General features: G+C 44.7%; 2 protein-coding genes across 10 annotated transcripts in view; one reads left to right on the top strand and one right to left on the bottom strand.

Moving 5' to 3' along the window:
- Positions 1 to 14,241, top strand: part of LOC129823961 (chloride channel protein 2-like) — a 100,656-nt gene that overhangs the window by 40,502 nt on the left and 45,913 nt on the right. For 6 of the 9 annotated variants that reach the window (XM_055883130.1, XM_055883127.1, XM_055883126.1 and 3 more), the window contains exons 2-11: positions 7,626 to 7,779; positions 9,971 to 10,102; positions 11,291 to 11,419; positions 11,824 to 11,957; positions 12,286 to 12,366; positions 12,843 to 12,872; positions 13,133 to 13,211; positions 13,320 to 13,445; positions 13,546 to 13,630; positions 13,749 to 13,850. In XM_055883130.1, coding sequence (XP_055739105.1) covers positions 7,626 to 7,779; positions 9,971 to 10,102; positions 11,291 to 11,419; positions 11,824 to 11,957; positions 12,286 to 12,366; positions 12,843 to 12,872; positions 13,133 to 13,211; positions 13,320 to 13,445; positions 13,546 to 13,630; positions 13,749 to 13,850 — 1,052 coding nt within the window. Of the gene's footprint in view, positions 1 to 7,625; positions 7,780 to 9,970; positions 10,103 to 11,077; positions 11,116 to 11,290; positions 11,420 to 11,823; positions 11,958 to 12,285; positions 12,367 to 12,842; positions 12,873 to 13,132; positions 13,212 to 13,319; positions 13,446 to 13,545; positions 13,631 to 13,748; positions 13,851 to 14,241 lie in introns of those variants that run through there. The other 3 variants (XM_055883128.1, XM_055883125.1, XM_055883131.1) reach the window with 2 other exon arrangements.
- LOC129823963 (zona pellucida sperm-binding protein 4-like) lies at positions 1,725 to 6,676 on the bottom strand. Its single transcript, XM_055883134.1, has 8 exons — positions 6,295 to 6,676; positions 5,903 to 6,090; positions 3,722 to 3,819; positions 3,316 to 3,473; positions 2,842 to 3,034; positions 2,526 to 2,673; positions 2,223 to 2,298; positions 1,725 to 1,959 (listed from the first exon to the last, which is right to left on the bottom strand). The coding sequence occupies exons 1-8, from the start codon at positions 6,674 to 6,676 to the stop codon at positions 1,886 to 1,888; spliced, it is 1,317 nt and encodes a 438-aa protein (XP_055739109.1). The 3' UTR covers positions 1,725 to 1,885.

Below are 14,241 nucleotides of genomic sequence, written 5' to 3'. Positions count from 1 at the left end.
AGGCTAATTGACATAATTTTAGTCAATGAGGCGTACCTATGGATGTATTAAGGCCTACCTTCAAACTCACTGCCTCTTTGCTTGGCATCATGGGAAATCAAAAGAAATAAGCCAAGACCTCAGAAAAACAATTGTAGACCTCCACAAGTCTGGTTCATCCTTGGGAGCAATTTCCAAACGCCTGAAGGTACCACGTTCATCTGTACAAACAATAGTGCACAAGTATAAACACCATGGGACCACGCAGCCGTCATACCGCTCAGGAAGGAGACACATTGTCTCCTAGAGATGAATGTACTTGTGCGAAAAGTGCAAATCAATCCCAGAACAGCAAAGGACCTTGTTTCCACAAATGTCAGCCAGTGTGTTGTCAGGATGTAACTGGCTGTCTACACAGTGGGCTTGGATGAGGTATTGCAGTGTGCTAGGTGGAGCTGCTTCAATTAAATGGAAGCTATGGGAAGAAGGAGCAGATGGTAGTATAGTGATGACATGGGCTGTTGGACAACTCATTGGGATTTAATGGAATGGGAAACGGGTTTGACAAAGCAAGTGAAATACTCCCTTTCAGACAGAAGCCATGGCTGCTCAGCTTCCCTCTGTACCTCACCTGCTTAAGTGAGCAGAAAGTGATTCTGGAGGAATTGTTATGCCCATCAAGTGGTATAGACAAAGATGAATGATAGCGTTAATTAAGTGATGGTAGCTGAAGAGCCGACAGGGATGGTGGAGAGAAAGGAGTCTGGGGAGGTGTTATGCTCAGCACACTTCTGGCTTCACTACTTGGAGAGTAGTGTGAACAGAGCAGAGGGGGTTTCAGAGATGGGGAGACAGTATAGGGATGAAGGGACTGCACTGACCGAATGAACTGGTGTTTATACAGGTTGAAGAGATTGGGTTTTATTAGGATCCCCATTGCTAAAGCAGCAGCTTTTCCTGGGGTCCACACATTACAATACATTAAACAGCTCAATTTACAAGGCACACGTAGCCTACATACAAGTACACGGTCAAATAGGGGAGAGGTTTTATGAAACCAGGGTTGCTGCTCATTTGAGCTGGGAGTTCCATGCAATAATGCTCTACATACTGAAAGGGACTGCACTGACCTAATGAACTGTGTCAACAGGTTGCATAGAACACATCAACATTAAGACATTTGAAACATCAGGCAATAGGTGATGAAGGCAGTCCTGTGTAGGTGCAGTCATGTGACATTAGGTAGTGTGGTCATGCAGTGGGTGGATACATGTGTTAAAGCCAGATGCTAGGGCAGGTACAGTAGGCTTTCCATAGACATCCCTCTCCACATGAACCTATTATAACCTGCAGGATCTTGCCCTCAAGCCACATCTGCTATACTTAATCACTTTTTTAGACATGTCACTGATTCATTTCAGGATTCAAGTATACTCTGCTCTTAGAGCGTTCCCTTTGCTTGGTCTCAGCCAATGCCAGGACAGCACATGTGAAGCTACCCTCCATAGGTCAGTGGTTACAGGAAATGTTTCCATTTATTTCATTAGTTTAGAAATAATTCCTCAAGTAGTGAAGGCATTGACAAATTACCCTTATATGAAATGCTAGTGGCATGTAGATGTCAAAATACCTGGTGAGAGCAGCCAGCCAAGGTTATGGAAAGGATGTCAGAACCATTCTTAGAGTTCTTAGAGCAACACGCCTCCAATCAAAATGTAGAAAGAATTCTCTAGTCAAGTCTCAACTCAGATATTTCATAGTCAAGCATTTTATTAAACAAGCCAAAGGATTACAAGTCACAATATTCATTGTGTGTATGCTACAAGGTCAAAGAGTAAACCTTCATCCCAAGCTGAAGTAGATCAGAAGTATTTCTTCAGGCCTGACAGGTGGAAGGTAGTTACGGTCAGGTCAGAATGAGTTCCCCACTGGACACCACTGTCTCTCCAGCCACAGAATTCACTGCAGCCACATCTCTCCCTAATGGAGCAACAGGAGATCATGAGGCACAAACTGGCTTGACACTAAGGCCCTAAATCCCAATGTGAGATTCACAGAATTAGCATTTACAGTCACCAACCCTGGTCAAATAAAGGTATAGCTATTGCATTCTAATGCTGGGATGATCCAAGGCATGTACAGCCCATAGCCCTATAGGACCAGGGTCGATGACACCTTCACAAAATTAGGCTAGATGAACAGCAAGTTCTACTTCAACTGGAAGATACAAAAAAGCTACTTACTTAGCCTGTTGCAGCTCTGTTGACAGGAGTGGGTCCTAGTAGGATGGCACACCTCTGTACTACAGTGGATGAAGACCTGATAGAAAGCAAACTTTAAATGTATCAACAACATTAGCCATTTAAACCAAGGCCATTTCAAACTGGTCTGAGGTTAGCAGCACTACTTTTCAACATAGTGACAGAGTCAGCCTTGAGGGTAGACTGGCAAATCCATAAAGCATCAGGGCAAAAACTCAGCAGTCATGCAGTAGACCATGAGACCCTGATTAGAGTACTCCTGCTGTATTAGAGTAAATACAGTACCCTGTCCTTCAAAGGGGCCAAAGTGTCTGCATCCACAAAGGTGAACATCTTGAAGGCAAAGCGTTTGTAGTGGGTCAGGAACTCAAGGCCAGAGGAGCCATCCACAGGGATCACATTGGTCAGGTAACGGTCATCCTGGTACGGACACCTGGAGAAAGTAATTGTTAGGAATAGTGGGGGACAATTCCAGAAACCCTCCCAGGTTTCAGAAATCCTGGTTGGAAGATTGCAGTTAGTTTACAAGTTACATGTAAGCACCAATTGAAAGTTGGTCTAACATCAAGCAGCAAGGTAACCATCTTGTTTCTCTAGTTACCCATCAACCAGGAGGTCCCACTTGGGCAAGCTGAGGGGACTGGGGGTCGAGGTGGCCCAGCAGTAGTCCAGATTCAGGACCAGGTTAGAGTCTGTCCTCCCCAGGATGTGAACCTCTGCATACACTGGATCCTTCAGGAGCTTTGCGACTGGGTAGTCTGCCTCACTGTAGTATGACCTGTAGGCTTCCACTTCTGTGGACAAAGGGTAGCATTCACACAAAAAACTGAAGTGCAGCAGTTTCAGAACAGTGCTGGCCATCTTAAACAGAATGTTGGAACAGGCATTTGTTCCACCTAAGTAGTAACCCGTCAGATACAACTAAGCCTTCATTTAATACTAGGATTTGTAGAATCAGGTGTTAGTTTGGCTTGAGTCAAAGCCTGCACCCACCCCTTGTATGAAAGCAATTTCCTGAAATGGACAAGCTATCACAGCAAGATTTTATTATTCTAAAACCATTTCTCCTGTTTACCTTCCACACATCCCTTGTTGTAACATTGTCCGCTGGCCAGTCGGAGCTCTACTCGGACAAGTCCAGTAGCAGCGACTGGAGCAGGGGGAGGAACAGCATTCACCTCAACCACCAAAAACTCCACCGCAGTGTCAGAGTACTTACACTGGAACTGCAACCTAGAAGAAAACATGTTGACACTGATGCAAAGTACTTTAGGCCAGAACTGTTGTGCCACAGACTCAGGGTGGGCTAGTACATTCTGACTCAAGCTGTGAATCAATGATACTAACAGAAAATACCTTGAAGAAATAATTCAGTATGAAAAGAACGCTAAAAATATTGTACTGGCCATTTCACTTAAGCCTCAAGTACAATTAGCTAAAGGGAACTTTGTGGTGTTACATTTCAAGGAGGGAAGACTCACTCAAAGTGGCTGTCTCTAGTGATTGAGCCTCGAGGTCCAATCTCCACTTCATAGGAAGACATCATATTGTTCTCATAGACCACATAGCCACTCTCCTCCTGCAATGGACAAAACATAACATTCAGCGTAGGCCAGTGGGTCTAACATCCAGGCTTCGCCTGTTCCGGTTGAATTGGACTGATTTACAAGTTCCTTGAAAAATGTAATTTAATCTGATTGTCATAAGGTTCCACGACTTTGTCCCCACAGGGCATTGATGATTTATTAAATTGTGGGTGTTAACTTTTGTACACCTGTGGTGTTCCTGATCAAAGATGCCAAGAAGCATGTCTAAATATGGACTAAAGATCTGGGCAGCATGTGATGCCAGGACAAGTTATGCCTGGAAGATGCAGGGTTACACCGGGAAACCTGCTGACGGTGTTCTTGAAAGGAACCAGCCTGGAAGTGACTGAAGGTCTTCAGGGCTACAAGATGTGACAATTTCTTCCCCCCATATGCTCTTGGTCAGGAGCTGCTCAAAAAAATGACCATGGTGGGGACAGTCAGAAGGAACAAGCCTGAGTTACCTCCTGCTTTACTACCAAGGACAAAGATTGTTTTTCCTCTAAATATGCCTTCACCGACACTTGTGTCCTACTGCCCAAAGGGAGAAAAGTGCTCCTGATGACAACTGCACCGGGATGCCGCTGTGCTGGATTACAACAGGAACAAAGTGAGAGTTGACAAACTTGATAAGGAATGTTACCATCTTTCAAATCTCATGTACTTTTCCCCCTTACCAGATTGTTTAAGCTGCACAACAATAAGACATGTTCGGCAAAATGCTCATTGAATTTGTGAACAATATGGAGTCAATTCTATTCATTTGAATAAGTAAATATGTTTTAGATGTGATAAATTAAAACACTTAAATTTCTCAAGTTACTATGACGTATCACTTGTATGTACTCATTTTATTTACGGATTGTTGCGATCAGGTTACTGGCACATACTATTGTAAGAGGATGACAGCACGTTGGCCCATGGTGGTGTTCTTCAACATCCTAGCTGTGTCGGCCTAAAACGCGTCTGGTGTGAATGGAGGTGAATACAGGCTGACAGCAGGGGAAATTCAAGAGGACACTATTCATAGAAGAGTTGAGAAAGCCATGGTGGCACCCCTCATTCAAAGGCAAATACCTTGCTCCAACACCATCCTTTGCTGGAATGGTGAGAGATACAAGGGCCAGAAGCAAGAGCTATAGCTGCCAGAGACAGAAGGAAGAGGTGCAATCTGTGTGCACCAAGAGATGTCAAAACTAGCATCATGTGCCATAAATGCAGTGCATATATTTGCAAGGCACACACAACCACCACGTATTGTCCAACATGTGCATGAGAACACAAAACGTAACCATTGATTAAAGAACAAACATTGTTCACATTCTGTTAATGTGTTCAGACATTAATTTTGTATAATAGTAAAGTTCTCCTATCCTATCATCATGTCAGTTTTAACCTGGAACAGGTTATTTTGTGCCACTATTTAAAAATGTGAAACACTATCAAAACAAATGTCCTTGATAAAAAACATGAAAGTAGTCTGATAATTAGCACCGTTTCATCTGAGTATTTTTTATAGTCAACGTAATCCATACATTATGCTTTTTTTTAGTCGAAAACAAGTTGTATGAGCTCAGGTCAATGAGGCCTACAGGCCATAAATAGCAAATAGAATTAAAAACTTGTAATGTTCCACAAGAACTTAAATTCATAAAAAAAATCAACATATTATGGATTTAATAATCAGCTATAATGTGGCTGTCATTTTGGACAGGGTACATGATAATCTAGAGAATTAACATGAAATGAACAGGAGGGTTAAATTAATGCAGGGCCCTGCATTCTCTAGATTGTTATTTTTCTATCAGATGGGATTAAATGCCTAAAACAGACATCATGGAGTTGAATGGGACTGTAGTCAAATTCTGTTTCTTCATTTAGATCATAAAACCCAGGGGGGGGGGGGGGAACAACACCAGGTGAGAGGACTCAAACTACCAGGCAGAATAGAACCCCAGCAGCATTGACCAAGGTCTAAATATGAAAACCCGCTGGAAGCAATGGATTGGGTTCATAAAACACTCCCTAGATGGTCAAGATTTACATTGTGTCAAATTGAGAAATATATCTACCCACCATGAGAGTGGTGCCACAGGCTGTGACAGGGAACTGGTACATGGCAAAGGCTTTAGTGGTGCCAACAGGCTTACAGAGGGCATCTTGTGGTCCAAGTAAACTGATGGTATCAAGGTCCAGGTTGGGCAGAGTGGCATCCCTGGCCACCACAACAACAAACTGACCATCTCTGGTACACTGTACAGTCACTGAGGAAGGAGTGGGCACAGAAAGGATGAGTAATTGCTCATGCACCACTCTAGAAAGTTATGATAGAGCCAACAGAACATTTAATTCACAACATATGTTCACACTAACATAACTCCATAAATCTGAGTCTTACAAGCTAGGCAGGGGCAAATACAAAGATGCAAATTGTAAAAATAAATTAAGGGAAAAGCCAAAACAGTTACCTGCTTTTCCATAGTAGCACCGCCTCTCATCAAAACAGCAGTTGATTGCCTCACATTGAGCAAGAGTAAGATCTGGGACACCACAAGTAATTCGCTCTTCTGCTCCTACTTGGCATTTCTCAATAGGAGTTGTGGCATCTGGTCCCTGGGTAACCCACTGAGGTGGCCACTGGGGCTGGTTTTTCAGCTTCTTGACCTGCTGGTCATATGTTACTGGCCTGGTCTGAGGTTGCTGCCTCACCTCCTGGACCTGCTGAATTACTGGAGCCTGGTGCTTCTGTAGTAACATTCCCCAAGTATTTGCACTACTGTAGCGCACAAGCACAGCCAGCAGCACAAGCACAGCCAGCAACACAACTACACACCTTGCTGATGATGCCATTGTAATACACAATTGTATCGACAGGACTTGCTCAGGGCTCGCTGAGGCTTTTATACCTGATTGAGTGCGTTTGTTTGGTAGATGCCCCGCCCCTCCTCGTTAAGAGTCGAGCTGTCACCATCCCTGGGTAGTTAATCAGTCAGGGCCTGGAAGGCATCCCTGGGTAGTTAATCAGTCAGGGCCTGGAAGGCATCCCTGGGTAGTTAATCAGTCAGGGCCTGGAAGGCATCCCTGGGTAGTTAATCAGTCAGGGCCTGGAAGGCATCCCTGGGTAGTTAATCAGTCAGGGCCTGGAAGGCATCCCTGGGTAGTTAATCAGTCAGGGCCTGGCAGGTGCAGCTCATTGATAGCTCGTTTGGCTCTAGGGCGCGATCATCGCCTAGGAATTGTTTCTATGAAATGGCTCCATTTGAATACTTTGAAATGTATTAATGGTATACTTGTCCTCTTTTGATCCATCTCAATAGTATGAAGTTGCTTCCTATTCTTGTCCCCTCTCTTTCATAAATATTTTTTAGATATTCCTTTAGACTACTTGACAAACTCATTCCACGGAGGGCCAAGTGTCTGCGGGTTTTCACTCCTCCCTTGTGCTTGATTGATGAATTACCCTCACTGATTAGTAACAAGCTCCCCTCACCTGGTTGTCTAGGTGGTAATTGAAAGGAAAAAACAAAAACCTGCAGGCACCCGAGTCCGTGGAATGAGTTGGACACACCTGCGTTTTAATACTATTGAAATGCAACTGCTATTTCTCCTTCATTCCCCTCTCCGTCTCTAACTTTCTCTTGACCTCCCCCCTGTCCTTCTCTCTCCCATGGATTAATGTATTATATTAAACAGGACTCAGGAGCTGGTTGAGTATAATGAGGGTCCCTTTGAATACTTGAAAATGAACTAATATTCTCTCTCCCTCCTTCCCCACCTCTCCATCCCCGCTCTTGTTCAGATGTATGGGCGTTACACACAGGAACTCGGTGTGTATGCCAAGGAGGAGGCGGCCCGCCTGCGTGATGGCGGGGGACTGCGGAGGTCCACCAGTATTCGCAGCCGGTCGGCAGAGCTGCTAGAGTATGAGAAAGACCCCTGCGCCAAATGTCATGGTGAGTGACCGACTGCCCTCAACATGACCACTTGTATTTACCAACCTAATGACCACTCATATTTACTGACCTGTCTAATGACCTCAATAGGACCACTCATATTTACTGACCTGTCTAATGACCTCAATAGGACCACTTATATTTACTGACCTGTCTAATGACCTCAATAGGACCACTCATTTACTGACCTGTGTAATGAGTGAGTGATCACTGTGATCCAATGACCTCTCCTATGAGTGCACCACCACCACTGAACTGACAGCGTCGACCTACGCTGAGTGTACAAAACATTATGAACACCTGCTCTTTCCATGACAGACTGACCAAGTGAATCCAGGTGAAAGCTATGATCCCTTATTGATGTCACTTGTTAAATCCACTTCAATCAGTGTAGCTGAAGGGGAGGAGACAGGTTAAAGGTTGAAGAAGCCTTGAGACAATTGAGACATGGACTGTGTATGTGTGTCATTCTGAAGGTGCCAAAGATTTAAGTGCCTTTGAACCAACCTAATGACCACTCATATTTACTGACCTTGGGAGCAATTTCCAAACGCCTGAAGGTACCACGTTCATCTGTACAAACAATAGTACGCAAGTATAAACACCATGGGACCACACAGCCATCATACCGCTCAGGAAGGAGATGCGTTCTGTCTCCTAGAGATGAACGTCCTTTGGTGCGAAAAGTGCAAATCAATCCCAGAACAACAAAGGACCCTGTGAAGATGCTGGAGGAAACAGGTACAAAAGTATCTATATCCACAGTAAAACGAGTCCTATATCGACATAACCTGAAAGGCCGCTCAGCAAGGAAGAAGCCACTGCTCCAAAACCACCATAAAAAAGCCAGACTATGGTTTGCAACTGCACGTGGGGACAAAGATCTTACTTTTTGGAGAAATGTCCTCTGGGATGAGACAAAAATAGAACTGTTTGGCCATAATGACCAGCGTTATGTTTTTGAGGAAAAAGGGGGAGGCTTGCAAGCCGAAGAACACCATCCCAACCGTGAAGCACGGGGGTGGCCGCATCATGTTGTGGGGGTGCTTTGCTGCAGGAGGGACTGGTGCGCTTCACAGAATAGATGGCATCATGAGGTAGTAAAATGATGTGGATATATTGAAGCAACATCTCATGACATCAGTTAGGAAGTTAAAGCTTGGCCGCAAATGGGTCTTCCAAATGGAGAATGACTCCAAGCATACTTGTGCGAGCAAGGAGGCCTGCAAACCTGACTCAGTTACACCAGCTCTGTCAGGAGGAAAGGGCCAAAATTCACCCAACTTATTGTGGGAAGCTTGTGGAAGGCTACTTGAAACATTTGACCCAAGTTAAACAATTTAAAGGCAATGCTACCAAATACTAATTGAGTGTATGTAAACTTCTGACCCACTAGGAATGTGATGAAATAAATAAAAGTTGAAATAAATCATCCTCTCTACTATTATTCTGACATTTCACATTCTTAAAATAGAGTGGTGATCCTAACTGACCTAAGACAGGGAATTTTTACTAGGATTAAATGTCAAGAATTGTGAAAAACTTAGTTTAAATGTATTTGGTTAAGGTGTATGTAAACTTCCGACTTCAACTGTTTAAAGCACTCAAGAGAACCATTAAAGAAACAAGGTTAGGTCAGCTAAAAGAAGCTTCACTGGACCCAATTTATTCTCCTTTTTCTGTGAACTGGAAAAGTCTGGAATTCCACCGGTTCAGTATCTAGAGCATTCATAGACTGTGTCCCTCAAGACACTGGGTTCTCTTCAATGTTTGATTGTGTCTTCAGGGACAGCCAGCTACTCCTATTTCATCCACCTGAGAGCAATCATTCACCTTTCCTCCTCTCCACACCCCTTTAATCTCTCTATCGTCACTTGCTTCCTGTGTCTTTAGCGGCCTTATTTCTCTCTCTTTCCACCCATCTCTAAGTCCACTCAGTCCTTTATTCATTCATTCAGCTCAACAAGTCGTGATGCATTCCTATCTGTTTCTCCACCCCAATTGCTTTTCACACAGTGTTAATTCTGTCTCCATTTCTCATCACTCCATGTGTCTTTTTTAACCCTCTCTTGTTAGTGACTATTTCTCTCATTGTAAGCTGTTGTCTTTTTAATCTTCCTCTCTCCCACCCCCTCTCTCCTTTTCCTTCCTCTCCCCTCTTTCTCTCTCCCTCCCTCTCTCCTTTCTCCAGTATGTACGTCTCGCTGTCAGAAGTTCCTGATCTCTCGTGTGGGCGAGGACTGGATCTTTCTCATCCTCCTGGGTCTGGTCATGGCCCTGGTCAGCTGGGTGATGGACTACGCTATAGCCTTCTGTCAACAAGGTGAGAGAGAGATATTCCTGGGTCTGTTGGGTGATGGACTACGCTATAGCCTTCTGTCAACAAGGTGAGAGAGAGATATTCCTGGGTCTGTTGGGTGATGGACTACGCTATAGCCTTCTGTCAACAAGGTGAGAGAGAGATATTCCTGGGTCTGTTGGGTGATGGACTACGCTATAGCCTTCTGTCAACAAGGTGAGAGAGAGATATTCCTGGGTCTGTTGGGTGATGGACTACACTATAGCCTTCTGTCAACAAGGTGAGGGAGAGATATTCCTGGGTCTGTTGGGTGATGGACTACGCTATAGCCTTCTGTCAACAAGGTGAGAGAGAGGGAGAGATATTCCTGGGTCTGTTGGGTAATGGACTACACCACAGGGAATGGAAGGAGGGAGGGAGAGAGGGAGAGATATTCCTGGGTCAGCTGGGTGATGGACTACGCTATAGCCTTCTGTCAACAAGGTGAGAGAGAGGGAGAGATATTCCTGGGTCTGTTGGGTGATGGACTACGCTATAGCCTTCTGTCAACAAGGTGAGAGAGAGGGAGAGATATTCCTGGGTCAGCTGGGTGATGGACTACGCTATAGCCTTCTGTCAACAAGGTAAGGGAGAGGGAGAGATATTCCTGGGTCTGTTGGGTGATGGACTACGCTATAGCCTTCTGTCAACAAGGTGAGAGAGAGGGAGAGATATTCCTGGGTCTGTTGGGTGATGGACTACGCTATAGCCTTCTGTCAACAAGGTAAGGGAGAGGGAGAGATATTCCTGGGTCTGTTGGGTGATGGACTACGCTATAGCCTTCTGTCAACAAGGTGAGAGAGAGGGAGAGATATTCCTGGGTCTGTTGGGTGATGGACTACGCTATAGCCTTCTGTCAACAAGGTGAGGGAGAGATATTCCTGGGTCTGTTGGGTAATGGACTACGCTATAGCCTTCTGTCAACAAGGTGAGAGAGAGGGAGAGATATTCCTGGGTCAGCTGGGTGATGGACTACGCTATAGCCTTCTGTCAACAAGGTAAGGGAGAGGGAGAGATATTCCTGGGTCTGTTGGGTAATGGACTACACCACAGGGAATGGAAGGAGGGAGGGAGAGAGAGAGGGTGAGATATTCCTTGCTTCCCTAGTGTAAAAAGTTCTGGAATGTGCCCTTTAATAGGTTTTATGTATCTGTGTGTGTCTCTGCGCTGTAGCTCAGAAATGGATGTACGGGGGACTGAACAGTAACATGCTCCTGCAGTACCTGGCCTGGGTCACCTATCCAGTGGTGCTCATCACTTTCTCAGCAGGGTTCACACAGATACTGGCCCCGCAGGCTGTGGGTAAGATACTCAAGTGTGGAACGTGCGCACACACACACACACACACACACACACACACTCATTCAATGTAATCTTACACCTACATTTATTCCTAATCATGCTCACTCACATATATTTAAATAGCTCATTTGCATACCGAATGAAACACTGTGCAATATTAAAGGTCAGAGATGTATGGCGTCGACTCAATCCACATGGGTAGTTGACAGAAGTTATACAACTTCAGGTCATCCTTGACTATATCCTTGAAACCACTAGTGATGACTGCCTTGAATTCATAAATAATCTTGAAGTGGATCTATGAATATACATTTTACCACACTCTCCGTCCCCCCCCCTCCTCCTAACCCACCTCCCTCGCCCTCCTCTCATCCATCCCCCTCTCACCTCCTCCTTTTCCTCAGGTTCGGGTATCCCAGAGATGAAGACCATTCTTAGAGGTGTGGTACTTAAGGAGTATCTCACCTTTAAAACCTTTGTGGCCAAGGTTATCGGGCTGACCTGTGCTCTGGGCAGTGGCATGCCCCTGGGAAAGGAGGTGGGAAACCCCTAGTGGACTATTACGGAATGAAAGTGAAATGTTTGCAATTCCTGGGCTCTAATTTATAAAGTGCTGATCTAGGAGCAGTTTTGCCATAAGATCATCATGAATACGGTTATATGGACAGAGAGCCTTATTCTAGTTCAGCACTCTTACTCTGAGACGCTTGATGAATACGGGCCCTGGTCTGAAATTGCTTTAGTTCTGCCTTTTCCCCTCCTTTATCACTAACTCTGCATTCCATGTTCTTTCTCTCCGTCATCCTCTGACCCCTACCCATCCATCTCTCTTTTTCTCTCTCTCATTCCTTCAATCTCTCATCCAGGGCCCGTTCGTTCATGTGGCCAGTCTGTGTGCAGCTCTCCTGAGTAAATGCATAGCTGCCTTGTTTGGTGGGATTTACATGGTGAGACAGCCCCCCCCCCCCACACACACACTCAATTTGGTTTTAGTATCTGTGTGATATCTGTCTGACCAGCCTGCCACACCTCCAGGACATACACTCACCCCCACTCACCTGAGCCCGTCCCTGGGCTTCAGCACACAGTATGACTCCTGTCTGCCGAGAAATTACTCTCTCTGCCATACACCACCCAAGACCTGGAGGAGGATGAGGAGGAGGAGGAAGGGGGGGGGGGTGGTGGTGGAGGAAGAACATTTCAAGTCAGCAAGCATCAAATTAGACTCTACTTTAGAACAATTCCATAATGATCAGGGTTGAGGTTCATCCTGTTTGAACCCAATCACTATAGGAGATTGAATGCATTTTCTGTCCAAAACTGAAGCAATAAAAATAATATTTCCCAGCAGATTTTGGTCTCTGCTTTTCTTCAATTTAACACTCAGGTACTCACTCAGATTTCTGTCTTTTCCCACTTACTGCTTAAGGAAGAGCCCTTTCAGGGAAACAAGGTACGAGTGCACATGGGTCTAAGTATGTGCACGTCTCAGTGTCCACTTGTTTCATGTTTGTTGGGGCGTCATGTGAGCGCCCTTCCATTTCAAGTCAAGCGTTTATATTCTGTTCTATGTGAATGCCATCATGACATCTCCCTTTCATGTTATTCTGTTGATCTAAATTCCAACATTACTCTCTAACTCTGTAATTCCATTATGCACATGCGTTTGTGTCTGTGTGGGTGTCTATGAGTGTGCGTATGTTCCTATTACAGAATGAGTTGAGGAACACAGAGATGCTATCAGCAGCGTGTGCAGTAGGGGTGGGATGCTGCTTTGCTGCCCCTATTGGAGGTACGTAACCATGGGAAGTCCATGTACTTTACAATATACATTGGGGAGAAATACAGTAAATTACAATAAGTGATGGTGTTACTGCAACAGTGATTGTGTGTGCTGCAGGTGTGCTCTTCAGCATTGAGGTAACCTCAACGTTCTTTGCGGTGAGGAACTATTGGAGGGGCTTTTTTGCTGCCACCTTCAGCGCCTTCATCTTCAGAGTACTGGCTGTGTGGAACCAGGACGAAGGTGAGGAGGTGTGTGTGCAGGGGCGGGGGTGGTCTTGGGTCTGTGTCATTGAGCCAATAGTTAGTCAGAGCTGACTGGTGATATTCTCTGTCTCTCTCAGAGACCATCACGGCTCTTTTTAAGACACGTTTCCGTCTGGACTTCCCCTTTGACCTCCAGGAGTTGCCAGCCTTCGCCATCCTGGGGTATGTGTGTGTTTGTGTCCTGTGTGTTCTACACACCCTGTTCAAACTCCTCAGTATCGTCACTGTAAATGGCTATTAACCTAGAACTGTGTGTGACTCTGTCCCCTGTCCTCCTCAGGATTGCGTGTGGTTTTGGTGGGGCCCTGTTTGTCTACCTGAACAGACTTATAGTAGAGTGTATGAGGAAACAGAAGACCATCAACAAGTTCCTGCTTAGGAAGTGAGTCTCTGAATATTATACTATTGAACTGTTATATATTGTACACAAACATATGGAGGACCAAATCTGCAGTAATTATAGATAAATGCACAAATAAATGGATGAATGAATGCACACAAATAGATAGTGGGGCAAAAAAGTATTTAGTCAGCCACCAATTGTGCATGTTCTCCCACTTAAAAAGATGAGAGAGGCCTGTACTTTTCATCATAGGTACACTTCAACTATGACAGACAAAATGAGAAAAAGAAATACAGAAAATCACATTGTAGGATTTTTAATGAATTTATTTGCAAATTATTGTGGAAAATAAGTATTTGGTCAATAACAAAAGTTTATCTCAATACTTTGTTATATACCCTTTGTTGGCAATGACAGAGGTCAAACGTTT

Source organism: Salvelinus fontinalis, chromosome 26 (genome assembly GCF_029448725.1).
Source record: "Salvelinus fontinalis isolate EN_2023a chromosome 26, ASM2944872v1, whole genome shotgun sequence".
NCBI classification, from domain to species: Eukaryota; Metazoa; Chordata; class Actinopteri; order Salmoniformes; family Salmonidae; genus Salvelinus; species Salvelinus fontinalis.
Note: the sequence above shows the minus strand (reverse complement) of the source record. Positions and strands in the feature narration are given on the sequence as shown.